The sequence below is a fragment of the Pezoporus flaviventris genome, unplaced genomic scaffold (assembly GCF_033815535.1).
Source record: "Pezoporus flaviventris isolate CSIRO_AGI_PZ_B2104156 unplaced genomic scaffold, CSIRO_AGI_Pfla_v1 ptg000063l, whole genome shotgun sequence".
Classification (NCBI taxonomy): domain Eukaryota; kingdom Metazoa; phylum Chordata; class Aves; order Psittaciformes; family Psittacidae; genus Pezoporus; species Pezoporus flaviventris.
In genome coordinates this window covers 2453375-2466695 of record NW_026892611.1, presented here as the reverse complement: position 1 = coordinate 2466695, position 13321 = coordinate 2453375, and the positions used below count along the sequence as shown (strand labels likewise).

At 52.9% G+C, this 13321-nt stretch overlaps 1 protein-coding gene across 1 annotated transcript in view; it reads left to right on the top strand.

The window, feature by feature from the left end:
• RTN4RL1 (reticulon 4 receptor like 1) overlaps nt 1–13106 on the top strand; it is a 28905-nt gene extending 15799 nt beyond the window's left edge. Inside the window, exon 2 of the mRNA XM_061470033.1 lies at nt 9996–13106. Coding sequence (XP_061326017.1) covers nt 9996–11359 — 1364 coding nt within the window. The 3' untranslated portion in view covers nt 11360–13106. The remainder of the gene's footprint in view (nt 1–9995) is intronic.
• Nucleotides 13107–13321: the final 215 nt, after the last annotated feature.

Below are 13321 nucleotides of genomic sequence, written 5' to 3'. Positions count from 1 at the left end.
CGGCGATGGCAACGCATCCTCTTCACAAAGCTATTTTTACGAGGCTCTTAATGCATTTGCGTGGTGCTGGGGGATGTGCAGCATCTCCACCAAGTCCCCTCCCAGGGGGATGCACGGGGAGGGATATTTTGGGATGAGATGCCAGCGCCGGAGCTAGACAAAGCAGGCCATTAGCAATGCGCCGTGTGCTGGCCACGCTCATCGCTGCACATTCATCCCCAGCATCCAAGCGCACAGGTTTCGGGGCCTTGGCAAAGCGTTGATGCTCAGTGAGCGGTGACCCCTTGCAGCATCCCGAGAGCCACGGAGGGATCACAGCAGTGCCCCACATCCAGCTGGGCACACGGCATCCCCCTGCCGGGTCATTAAACCTCCTAAGGGCGCCGTGCAAGGCGCAGGTCGGCTCCATACGCCGGGCAGAGGAGCAGCAGAGCGCAGCTATTCGCAGGGCTCTGCTTTTAGCACTGGGCTTTTTGGGTACAAAGTTGAGTGCAAAGCACAGGAGAGGTCTGTGAGAGGCAGCCACAGCGTGCCAGCACACGGCTCCCATAGGGTTGGGCTTCTGCTGCTGCCTGCGATGCTCGCGTGGCTGCTGACCCACAGGGATGGTCACTTGGAGGGCTCATTGCGCCACGCACCCACCTTGTGAGGGAGACCAAGGGGCTGGGGAAGGTGCTGCTACCCGGTTTGGATGTGGGATTGAGGCCTGAGGCTCCAAATGACGCCATCCCCTTTCTTTTTTTTTCCTCCTTTATATTTTGGGGAGGAGAAGAAAATGTGACAGAGGCAGTGGCTTTGATGCCTGCACATCAACCTCCTTCCCCCCTGCTGCAGGCAGGATGATGTGCCGCTGAATGGGGAAGAAGGGAGATGACAGGCTCCAATTTGCCCTCTTCTCCACTGAACACAAGGACATCCAATAAATCAGGAATGCAAAAAGGGCTGAAAAGGGATGAAAGGGAGCCCACGCGGCACGGTACGTAATTGGCTTGTGGATCTCGGTGGCACAGGACACTGCTGGGGTCAGGACCTCAGCAGGATTACACGTTTATAGAGCTAATGCTCTTCCTATTAGCCGTGCTAGCATAAAAACCACTGCAGAAAGGCCCTTTGCCTCCCTCTTCCAGGCCAATACCTGCTCCATCCAGGTACAGGTCCATCCAGCGCATCCCTGGCTTCCCGCAGCCTCCGGTCTTAGCATCTCCTGTGGATGCGGGCTGGGTGACAGGGCAGCCGAGCGTGCACCCGGGCAGCTGTCACTTTGCTCTTCCATCTCACACGTGCTCCATTCTGGCTGCATTTCTGATCCTAAAGGAACCCCCCCGTAGGTCCCAGCCAGCCGCTGGAGGGGAAATGAGCTGGTGAATCTCCTATCGCTTGTTCAGCCTTCGATAGGGATCTGGCTGGTGCTCGTCTGGGGTGGGTTTTGTCATTTCATCTGCGCTTGTTTTGCTGTGGAGCACCTCTGGAGGGTTTCACTTACAAAGGACGCCCCATTCTTATTCCTACTGTGAATGAACTGCTTTGCATTTCTGTGAATGGGAAGGGAAACTTGTCACCTCAGGACAAAAAGGGAGTGGAAGTATCTGATGATCCCCTGAGAGCCTCAGACAATCCACTAAGCTCAAGTCATCCTCCTGCATTTCTCTCTCCTCCGGGGCAATTGGAATTATCAGTCCCTTTGGGAGGACCTCAGGATCTCCCTATCCTTTGCCAATTCCCATCCTGGCTTTGCTGGAAGCTGCTGGAGCCCCATCCTGTGCTGGGGACCAGCAGAGGATGCTTGGTGCCTGCTGGGGGTCAGGATGGCAGCACCAGGAGCTGAAGCCCTTGGCCATGCCTGAAATCCTGCAGTATCCATGCACGCCATGCTCAGGGTGCCCATGGGCTGTGCAGTCCTCTCCCAGAGGAGCGGGAGCATCCCTGTGCCCATTGACACCTCCAGTAGCAGTAGGACCCAAGGACCATGTGTAAACAGGGATGAGCCATTCCCCTCCAGTGGGCCACTGTGCTGGGAAGGTCCCAGTGGCTTTTGAGACACTGGTCCATCATGTGCAATGGGATGAGACACAGGGGCATGATAAACCCTCCGGCAGCAGGGAAAGGAGACTTGGGAGAAGAAGGCAACCCCTTCTCTCTGGTATCCAGGGATAGGACGGGAGGGAATGGTTAAAAGCTGCACCAGGGGAGGTTTATACTGGATTTTAGGAAGCATTTCTTTACTGAGGGGTTGGTTAAACCCTGAAGAGGCTTCCTTGAGAGGCAGTCGATGCCCCAAGGCCTTTAGAGGCATTTAGGCAGTGCCCTTAATAGCAAGCCCCTGGACCAGATGATGGGTGTAAGTCCGTTCCAATGGAAATATTCTATTCTATACCCTTCTATTCTGTCCTGTCCTATCCTGTCCTATTGATCTGCCTTCAACCCCATGCAAGCAGCAGCCCAGCCTCTGATCTAGTCTCCCAAACACCAGCTTTTAGGCTCTGCACCGTGGCACTGTGTTTGTGCCCTGTGCCTGCATCCGTAGGACCAGCAGCATCCGACTGCAGCTGTACTCCAAGGGCATCACTGCAGCGGAAAGCGTGCTGCAAACCGGGGTTAAGCAGAGCAGATTACGCAGGGAAAACACACTCCCCACTCCCTCCGTTTCTGCGTAGTTAGTCCTGAAACAAGCTTTTAAATGAAACAAGTTTCCATAGCCGAGTTTCCAATCCCAAAGCCACTTCCACCACTGACCTCCTTTTTCCGCCCCCCTCCTTTTCCGTTAGCTGAAGCAGCAGGAGGAGGAGATGCAGACACAGAGAGAAGTGCTAATTAAACAGGGAGTTCCACATTAGGGTACAAATCCTCTGGACCAGCACAAACCCTGCCAATTTCTGTATTTATCTATTATTTTTGCAGCACAATTGTAATTTCCAGTGGTGCCTCCAGCACCAGGAGAGAGTTCAGGGGCTGCTCTCGGAGAGGATTAGCACGCTGGAAGCATTATTACTTTCCTTCGCTGTGAATTCAGGAGTGATTCCCTGATGGCTGCACTCTATATAGAAGTGAATCGGTACTAATTTGTTTTTGAGGATCACACATCCACCAACATGTGAAAGACAATCCTGCCTCTCGATGTATATTTCGAGTCAGTGCTACAGCAAACAATATAAAATAAGGAAGCAAAGGAAGCCAGACCCTGCTCATCCAAAGAGCCAGAGCTGGAAAAGAGCGGACTTTGATTCTTTTCTTGCTTATGTGAGTGGGTGCTGCCTCTTTCCAGCAGCGTTTTGGGCTTTGGCTGTGCTGCCTGTAGCGATGGGCAGCAGGGGCTTGGCCATTCCATGCACTGAAAGCCTCAGGGATGCTGCATCGGACGGGATGTCAAAGAGACGGAGCATAAAAGGCTTCCTCCTTATTCTTCCCTTTTAAATCATCCTGGAGTTTAACTGCAAGAGAGAAATAGATTAACTAATTGAATCTGTAATGACAGAGGGGCCGGGCACCTGGCAGGAGAGCAGGAGCCCCACCACCCATAGCTCCTCTGTGTGTGTGTGTGTGTGTGTGTGTGTGTGTGTGATTCAGAGGGACGTGGTCCATGGGGAGATATCAGAGCTGGCTGAAATGGAAGACAAAGCTATTGTTTCAAACAGAGCTATCGATTTTTACATTATTACACTATGAAATTTATGGTCTGGTTTCAAACTGCAATCGGAGTTAATGACCACCATCCAGAAACTTCCAGGTGACCTTGGCCTCAGCGTTGGGGGAGGAAGGTGAAAAGCTCTAGAGAATGGGTCAGCAAATGTAAACCACACTCCTGACGCCCAAAAGGATGTGGTTTTGGGGTGCTGCTCACCCCAGGTCTCTGCCCTGACTCCAAATTGGTGGACACCAAGGGTGGAGGGGGAGAACTGGACCTTCTCAGCTCCAAACAAAATCTGCTGCTGCTAAGCATCATGCTGCTCCTCTTGAAGCCCCCAGCCAGAAGCACCATGATGTTCTCATTGCATGGTTCTCCATCCTTAACTGCCCTCCTGGTGCAGCTTGGCTGACCAAGGGTTTGGATGGAGCTGGAGCTCCGTCCTTTACTGATGCAGAAATGCAAACTGGGGGCTCCAGAATGGATGAGAAGCACCCAGGAGCAAGAGAAACCCTGTAAGAGGGAAGAGCAGTGGCCAATGCCTGCAAAGGGCACGGCCCATTCCCAGCGCTGGCCGGCCCTCCCACTGCGGTTGTGTGAGGAGGATTTGCTATGTTGGGGCTACCAAAGTGAGGATCAGGGCGACCAAGAGGAGGTTTTTACCAGTTAACACATGAGATACCACTGACACAAGAAGGGTTTGTAGGGGCTCCAGCACTCCTCAGTTTAAAGCCTTAAAAGGTACCTCCTTATGCATCTTTTAGCACCAACCTCTTCCCGAAGCTTTCCTTAGCAATATTGGTTCTAAATTTCCTTGCATGCTTCTTCCTCTGGGAACACTCTTTTCATTTGCCAGTGAAGGAAGGCAATTTCCAGCAGCTGGAGATGGGGTTTTTTTTTTTGCTTGTAGTACCTTCTCCCTGGAACATCCCTGCCGCTGCACCCGGAGCTAAAGTTGTGTGAAGCCGGTAGCCTCCAAGCTCATCTTCTGCCTCGGAGGTCATAATTGCCATTAAATCACAGCTTGCCTAACCAAATTATGCAAAACCGGAATGATCTCCAATGATTTTTATGTTGCTGAAACGTTCCAGAACTGCCGGGGTGATGACTGGGGGATTGGGAGCAGCTGTCACTCTATCAGAAACCATAACTCCAAACAGCTGGGATCTGTCAGTTATTTATGACACCGTTTGCGAAGGGGGGGGAAGAGAGAAAAGGATTAAAACATGATGAAGGTGGATGGGTGGCTGCCACTCGACAGCTGACAGGCAGCTCGGGCAAGATGAGAGCCCTGTCCCATGTCCCCGCCGGGATGCAGGGAGCAAACGCGCTGAGGATGCTCCTGCTGTGATCACCGCAGGACCACGGGGCAGCACCTTAAGGGGCTTTTTGCTGCTGCTCGCTGGGGAATTGTCCTGGTGACAGGCAGGATGGGCTGGTTTGTTTTATCCTCTGTGTGGCAAGAGAAGAGAGGGAAGAGGGAAAAAATCCCCCCTGCAGCTCCTAAGCACGGGTCTGACACCGCTTTGTCGCACTGTCCCAGATCTGAAGTTCCGCTCTTGGCTCTCACCCAGTTGCTGCCACTGCTCTGGCCTTGCCTTTCATCGTCCTTCACCCAGCAGATGGAATTGTGAACGTTTGAGGCTGCTTTTTCTCCTTAAGCAGTAGTTTCTTTCTCGGTCCCATCCTGAGTTAGCTCCCAGTTTCAAAGTGTCTTTTGCCCAGGGGTTGCCCCAGTTCACTCGGATTCCGAAGCCATCCTTTGCTAGCTCCAGGGTGTGAATAGGACAGGAAACATCTCTCTGGTCCTCATTGACAGCGAGGTGGTGGTGTTACACCAGGTGTGAATTTGGCTTCAGAAGAGGGTGAGTGATGAGCAAACTTCTGCTCGCAGCTGGGATTATCAGAAAGGCAGAAGACAGATGTTTTGTCCCCACTTGTAGCTCGCTCTGCTTAAGTATTATTATTTATATTATGTAGTAGCTATACATAGTGTTTTATGGCAGTAAAGATACATAAATCAGCAACCAGAAGACGAGGGCTTTGCTCTAAAGAGCTTATAAATCTAACAGCTTGAGCAGCACCGGTAATGGACACAGTAAGCAGGCAGTCAAGTTGCATGTAGACATGAGCTAAGATAGGTCTCTCCCAAAGCAGATGGCGGTTTAGGAGAGATTTGGAAGAGAAGCAACCTGCTCCATCCTCTAGACCAGATCCTGCTGGAGATTTAGACGGGTCATGACCCATAGAAACTTGGCTGGGTGGAGAGGTGGAAGCATCCATCTGAGAGCAGCAGCTTACAGAGAGGGAATGGGCATGGGGTGGAAAGGGCTTGTGGTGGGGCTGCCTTTTGGGGAGCTCTGAAGCTGCATCCCTCCTAAGCCATAGTAAAACCTGTTAGTTCTTCCCCTCGAGCCTGAGGCTCCAATGAAAACAAGTGGCATCACGTCTTCCCAAATAAACCAAGGTTTTGCTTCACTTGGAGACACAGTAAAGTGTCATAAAGCTTCGAATGCAAGAAAAGTGCCAGCACAGGGACCCTGGGTGCCCTGGCAATGGGCTGAGCTGAGGCCAGCATCCCTGCTGCGATGGCAGCAAAGTGCTCCAACCCTTTGAACCTTCTTCCCCCCCTTGATCTTGGGTATCAAACCAGCTTCTTTTTGCCTTCTTTAAGTTTCTTCCTGTGCTGGCACTGGCCCGGAGGATCCTGGTCTTGGCTGGTGGAGATGTTCTGGTGTCTGGCTGAGCGCGCTGGCTCCGGGTGTCTGCATTCTTCTGGCTGCTTTCAGCTCTTGCACAAATTGAGGCTTCACGCTAAATGCATTACGCTGTATAACAATTAATCCCGTGCTACATATAGAAAGTCCTTACTCATCAATAATGCATGCAGGAGGAGTGATTTTCACTCTCAGTAATAAGGCAAAGACAATGGAAACAAGCAGGTAATGGAGAACATTTATAACGATGTTAATCTAATAATGAGTCTAACGCTGTTAAAAGTAAGACTGCAAACTGGACGCATCCAAAGATAAATTATTTTGAGCATTCATTAACTGATGCCTAATTAATGCCCAATTAGAGAGATGCTGCATGGGAAATGGTTTGGACACTCAGACGAATTCATTCCAATCACTGAAACCTCAGTCAAAAGCAGGAGGCAGCAGAAGGATGCGGCGAGAAGAAGCCGAGGTGATAGTGCAGTGTCTATGGGAGAAAGGCAGGAGATGAAATCCCCCTTGCTGGCTCTATCGGTGGCAGCGGGGCTTTGTTTTCACTCACTTCCCTAGCAGGATCCTGTAGGGTTTTTCCATGCTTTTGAAGCTCTCCCTCCCCGGCGAGCTCTGACACGGGCGCTGGTGACCCTCCATCTGCCTCGCAACCTTGACAAGGCGCAGTTGAAAGGGCTCTATCAGGAATAACAAGTTCAACAGGCTGTAACTCCCCGGGGAGCCAGGCTCCTTCCAGCCTGGGAAGCCCAGCGAGACCCCAGCGCTCCTGCCTGTCTCATCCCAGCGGGGCTCGGCTGCTGCCCATTGCAATGCTGGTGTCACCAGCCTCAGCAGCTGCACGGCTCCATGACCTCTTTGTTTCTTGGGAGTCTCCTTTCTGGATCTAAATTTACCAGTCCCAGGAGCAGCTTCTCACAACAGTAGGCAAGCAGCAGGCTTTATGGGCTTGGAGGGAAAACATCCCTGATGAGACCATGCGCCATGAGTGCATGCACTGGGGAGTCCATATGGTTCCTCTTTCCAAGCCCTGCCCACCTAACTGTTATTTTTCCAAGCACCCGTCCTTCTGTTTCCCAGTTCTCCTTACCACTGAACTTCAGTACATAGGTAGAATGACATCCCCGGCTTTTCTCCCTACCATTGTACTCTTGGGAAGCTGAGAACCAACAGCACCGTAGATGATCCCCACAACCACGTCTCCCTCTCCATAGGAACTCCAGCCATTAGCTCAAAACCTGTTAATTAAAGAGATGGACTCACTTCCCTCTGACCTTTACCTCTGGAGTTATCCCTGTGGGCCTGGAGCTGTTAACCACCGTGCTCCCTTTCGGCAGGAGCCTCTACCTTGGCCGTGCTCCAGGGAGACCCAAGCTGCCTTCATCCATCGCCACGCGTTGCTAACAGCCGCCTGTCATCACCATCCCTATACATGAAATCCTGTATGCTCCCAGATCCCTGGCCGGCTCCACCTCCTGTCAGTAATCCCGTTAGCCTGGCAACTGTCGTGTCACGGAAGAGCGCATAAAACTGTTGTTTGGAAGCAATATGTAATCTTCCAACCTGCTGCTTATAGCTGGGAGATGGTTTATTGATTCAGACCCTTGTGATTTGGTATTTGCAATAACAGACTCCGCATGTGGGAGATCGTCACAGCACTTGTGCCTGGCAGGATCTTACTAATAAACATCAGACCTACAGAAGGCTTCGTGCCTCGGTGTCACCGGGGTAAGACGGGGAACATGAAGCCGTCCTACCTTGGCGAAGCACATCCATGGGTTAAAAAAAACCCAGCAGAACACATCTACAAATGTAGCTTTACCCTTAACCATCCTTATCTGGCACTCGGATATCGCAATATCCTCAGGATACGGCTGTTCCCCAGGCTGTGCTCGCACGAGTCACAGCGAGGGCTCCCGTTTTGGCAGGGACCGCTCGGTAGTCAGCGCTGGCAATGATGCTCCCACCACCACAGCCCCTCTGCCATCGCAAAGGCACGATAGCAGAGCCAAAACGCTACGGTGGTGACTTGGAGAGCGTTCCTTTTCCTACGCAGCCGTAGGAGTTGTCGTGAGTTGGTGACTTACAGCCCCTTGCCGGCAGCGACACAGGGATGAGACATCAATCCCCGTGGCCAATGCTTTGTTTCCGAAGGGCAGTGCCTGGAGGAAGGCTCCCTCTTCTCATCGCAGCCAAGGCTTGGGCCAACGCTTTGGCTAGTGATGCTATTATTTTCCTATTCACAGCGCAGTCAGTGATGACTGCCTCTTACTGGTGATTTATGGAGGGTCTGAATAACCCTGTTTATCTAAAAACGACACAACTTTGCCTTGAAAGGATGAGTCCAGATGGACGTGTCACCTGCTGTTAACTAAATGGCAATAGATCTCCATGCCAGGCAAAAGGCAAGGGTAACCACAGAGTTATCCTTCAAACACAATTAATAAGGGAGCAGTGAGAGGGTTTTGCCTCCCACTTGCGTTCAGCTGCAGGCACTCGAAAGAGGGACTGAACAAGCCCAAGGGGTCCAGGCTCATGGACTCGCTGGTGATGACGGCGTGGAGTAATTAGAGATGAACTTCACTTCCACTCTTGTTTTTCACGTTCTTACAAGCTGAGCAGGACTCGTGGGCAGGATGACACCGGCAGCTGTGCGTTGCTCCCGTGTTACTCCCTTCCCCTGTAAGAAGTCCAGAGGCAGAATTCATTAGACACAAGCAAATTCTGTGTGTGAGAAGGGGCGGGGGGGAAGCTGGATCTAGGAGGAAAATCTGAATGAAAAATGACAGGTCTGGTGCCACGAGTCTGGAAAGCCACCGGGCGCAGAAGGAATAGCCTGAAAGCAAGCCTGGTGCGAGGAGTGGGAGCGAGACGGGGATGGGGTGGTGTAACCAGCACTCTGAGAGCTGAGCGGAGGGAGGGGATGATTGCTGCCTTCTTCTCTGCAGCGAGAAAGCCACGGTCCTCTAAGGCTGTAGGATGCAATATGCTTTGCCACAGGTCATCCCTTTGGAAACGTGTCTTGAGCAGCCCGCTCCCAAGCGGAGGTTTCGGCTCAGCCTTTCCCACCAACTGCTGACAACGCGTTTCCTTGTAAACCCCTTGGGTTTCGGGGTGGGTGAAGGCGGTGTCTGACAATGGTAGTGAAAAGAGGTGGTGGGGATGGGTCTGTGCTGAGCACTGGAATTTCGGGTGGTTTGCTGGGAATTGCTAAAGCTCTGTGCCTTTTCCTCTCTGATATGGAAGCGCGGGTGATTAAAGGGATGCATCACAGGAGGGATGGGCACCTACGAGGGTTGGCATCTCCTCTGTTTGCTCTCACACCTTTGCACCATGGCGTTCCCTTCACTGTGCTGCCTGCCTGCAGGCAAGGAGGGGGCTTTGCTCCTTGTGGATTCTCCCTGGGAAGGTTCCTCCTGCCTGTTTCAGGCTGGGAGCACAACCACGTGCCTGGTGCAGGCAGGGATTACTCCCTACATCACGTTTAAGCCACCACTCATCGCGGCAGCGTGGGTACCTCATGAGCGGAGAGGAGGGCTGAGTTAATAGGGAGTGTTTCTCACCCGGAATAGTCCCCATGGAAGGCGATGGGTGGGTGGGAGGCTCCCGGGTCCCCGCTGACGCCGCTCTCCCCTCTCTCTGCACAGGGGGGTTTGCAGAGCTGCTGCTGGTGCTGCTGGGGCTGAAGGTGCCCAGCGCCTTGGGCTGCCCCACTGACTGCGTGTGCTACCCGTCCCCTATGACCGTCAGCTGCCAGGCTCACAACTTCGTGACCATCCCCGAGGGCATCCCTGAGGATAGCGAGAGGATCTTCCTCCAGAACAACCAGATCACCTTGCTGCTGCGGGGCCACTTCAGCCCCTCCATGGTCACCCTCTGGATCTACTCCAACAACATCACCTTCATCGACCCCAACACCTTCGATGGGTTCGTCAACCTGGAAGAGCTGGACCTGGGGGATAACCGCTACTTAAGGGCTTTAGCTGCAGACACTTTCCAAGGGCTGGTGAAACTCCATGCCTTGTATCTGTACAAGTGCGGGCTGAGCTCCCTCCCCAGCGGGATATTCGGTGGCCTCCACAACCTGCAATACCTTTACCTGCAAGACAACCACATCGAGTTCCTTCAGGATGATATTTTTGTTGACTTGGTTAACCTCAGCCATCTTTTTCTCCATGGAAACAAGCTCTGGAGCCTCCATCAGAACACATTCAGGGGACTAATAAACCTGGACCGGCTGCTCATCCATCAAAATCAGCTGCAGTGGATTCACAGGCGGGCTTTTCATGACCTCCGAAGATTGACCACCCTTTTCTTGTTCAATAACAGCCTCTCAGAGCTGCACGGGGACTGCTTGGCCCACCTGGGGGCCTTGGAGTTCCTCAGGCTGAACGGGAACCCATGGAGCTGCGACTGCAAAGCCCGTTCGCTCTGGGAATGGCTGCACAGGTTCAGAGGCTCCAGCTCCAGCGTCATCTGCGAGTCCCCTGAGCAGATGCACGGCAAGGACCTCAAGGTGCTAAGAGCAGAAGACTTTAGGAACTGTTCAGGGTCCGAGTCGCTCCATCAGATCAAAACACACACTTTCTCCACAGCAGACAGAGGAGCCTCCAAAACCCATCACCCTCACCACTCCTCCAAGGAGAAAGGCAAGGAGAGAGGGGCTGAGAACAGTTTGCACAGCAGCCAGCCCGCCGTCCCCCCCGGCTCCCGGCCGGGCTATCGCAAACCCGGCAAGAACTGCACCAGCCACAAAAGCCGTAACCGAACCTCCAAACCGGGCTCCTTGGGACCGCGGAAAAACGGGCAGGAGGTTCCAGACTACGTGCCTGACTATCAGCACAAATACAGCTTCGGGGCGATGCCCACGCTGCCCACGAAACGCAAGGGTAAGTGCACCCGGCGGACGCCCATCCGCCCGCCCAGCGGCGTGCAGCAGGCAGCCGGTTGCTCGGGGCTCAGGGCATCGCTCCTGGTCTTTATGGCGGTGGTAGCGGCCGTCATCCGCTGAAGCGCGGCGCGAGCCCGCACTGCCACCCATCTACAAAGGACCAGAGTTTCTTTTCTTCTTCTTTTTTTGTACGTGGCTAGCGTTGGCCTGGCGAAGGGAAGAACGTTGTCTCGGCTTCTGATGGTCTCTCTCCGTGCCCCGGAAGGGCTGCCAACGCGGACTTGTGCCGAACGCAGCGGGAGCGGATTAAAAGGCATTATCACACCTTGTCACAAACAGCCTAACCGAGCACCCACAACAACAAACAACAAAGCCAACCTTGCAAGAGAGCAGATAACAGGGACGGTAGCCAATTGGTCGGTGACAACAACCGGACACATGGACTGTACCCGTGCTCTTGTGAGATCCTGTTCGTGCTGGAACGGCCCCTCCGATTACTGACAGGAACATAACTGCTGTAAAGACGATCACCGATTAAGCCTACATTGTTTCTCTGAAAGCAAGTGCAAGGACACGGATACCGATGTAATAAAGACATTGGTTCTCCCATGGTTTAGCCCTTTTTGGCTCCAAACCCAGAGGCCAAAGTTGGCTGGGAAGCTCTTAGAAGACAATCTCAACCCCCTGAATATCTCAGGCATTACAGCAGAACAGGGCTTTGCCTGCTGGGCTTGGAGTAGCCAACAACCAAAGGAAAGACTGATTCGAGGTGGAAGGAAACAAAGAACCAACCCCGACAAAGCCAACACTTAAAGGAATGAGGTACCTGCAGGAGGTGCGTCTTTTTGTAACCCCTGTTCACACACCTGAAAAGAAACCCAGACCCAACAGATGCACAGGCTCCCCCCTCTTCCCCTCAGCTATCCATATGTATGTCTTATAATGTTTATAAACTATATGGAAACTATATCTTTGGAACTAAGGATTGTATTGTGGAATTTATAGCAGACCAGTATATGGTTTTCCTTTTTCTTTTCCTCAAGACAACCAACCGGCAGCAGTGCCTACAGATGCTGAAAGCCATCGGGCGGGCTCAGTACGCGCGGGGCGGGGGGGTACCAGGACCAATGTTCTCAGCCATGCAGAGCACTAAACTGTGGGAGGGGGGTGGTTGTATGAAACGCAGCAAAGCCCATATGCAGAGAGCCAAAACTCACCCTTACGTCCTAATCTGTAACTGGGGGGAGAGAGAGATTAGTTAGTCCGAATATATAGAGCCATAGAGCTCTGTCTCCGTAGAGAGGTGCAAGGCCCCAAGGAGGAAAGGGGCTTTTGGGGGGGCTGGAGACAGAGAGGGGCTTCCAGCCATGGCGGTGGCGTGAGGACCTTTATAGGTGGACCAAGGTTTTCAGTGGGGCAGCAGGGAGCAGTTCCAAGGCTGCGGATAGTCCCGATAGCATCAGAAGAGGTTTTTCCTACGAGGAATAGGTTGTGTCATGGGAAGAGTCGGAGGAAAGATAACCTACAGCTCCTGGAGGGCTGGCGAGAAGCACAGAGCCCAGGGTTTCTGGTCCACCACAGGAGGGAAACATAGATGGTCCAAGGCAGCTGTACAAAGCAGCTTGAGGAGAGGTGGAGGAGAGGGAGCACATCTCCTTGTTCCCCTCATCCTGAATCCAACTCTGTGGCAGAGGGATGCGTTTGCTGGTCGGGGGCACGGCAGAGCTGGTGGCTTCACCCAGGAGGTGCGAATTCCCTGTCAGCGTGGATGTGCGAGACCAAACAGACACTGAAGTTAATGAAACAAGGGAAATAAAAGTGATCTTGGACAAGAAAAGGCTGCTGTGCGTTCTGTAAACGTACCCCAGCGGCGGCACGTTTCTATCCACGCGCTTTGGGGATGGAAGAGGGCATTTATGCAGTGGCACATCCCCTGGGGGTATCTGGGAATGCAAAGGGAATTGGCAGCTTGGGGAGGGGGGGGGAGATACAGCCTCTTCTGCCCATCTCACAAGTGAGGAGGACAAGGGCTTGGGTGCTTCGCTTTTAAATACCCTTCTTGGGAAATGGCAAGGAGAAGAA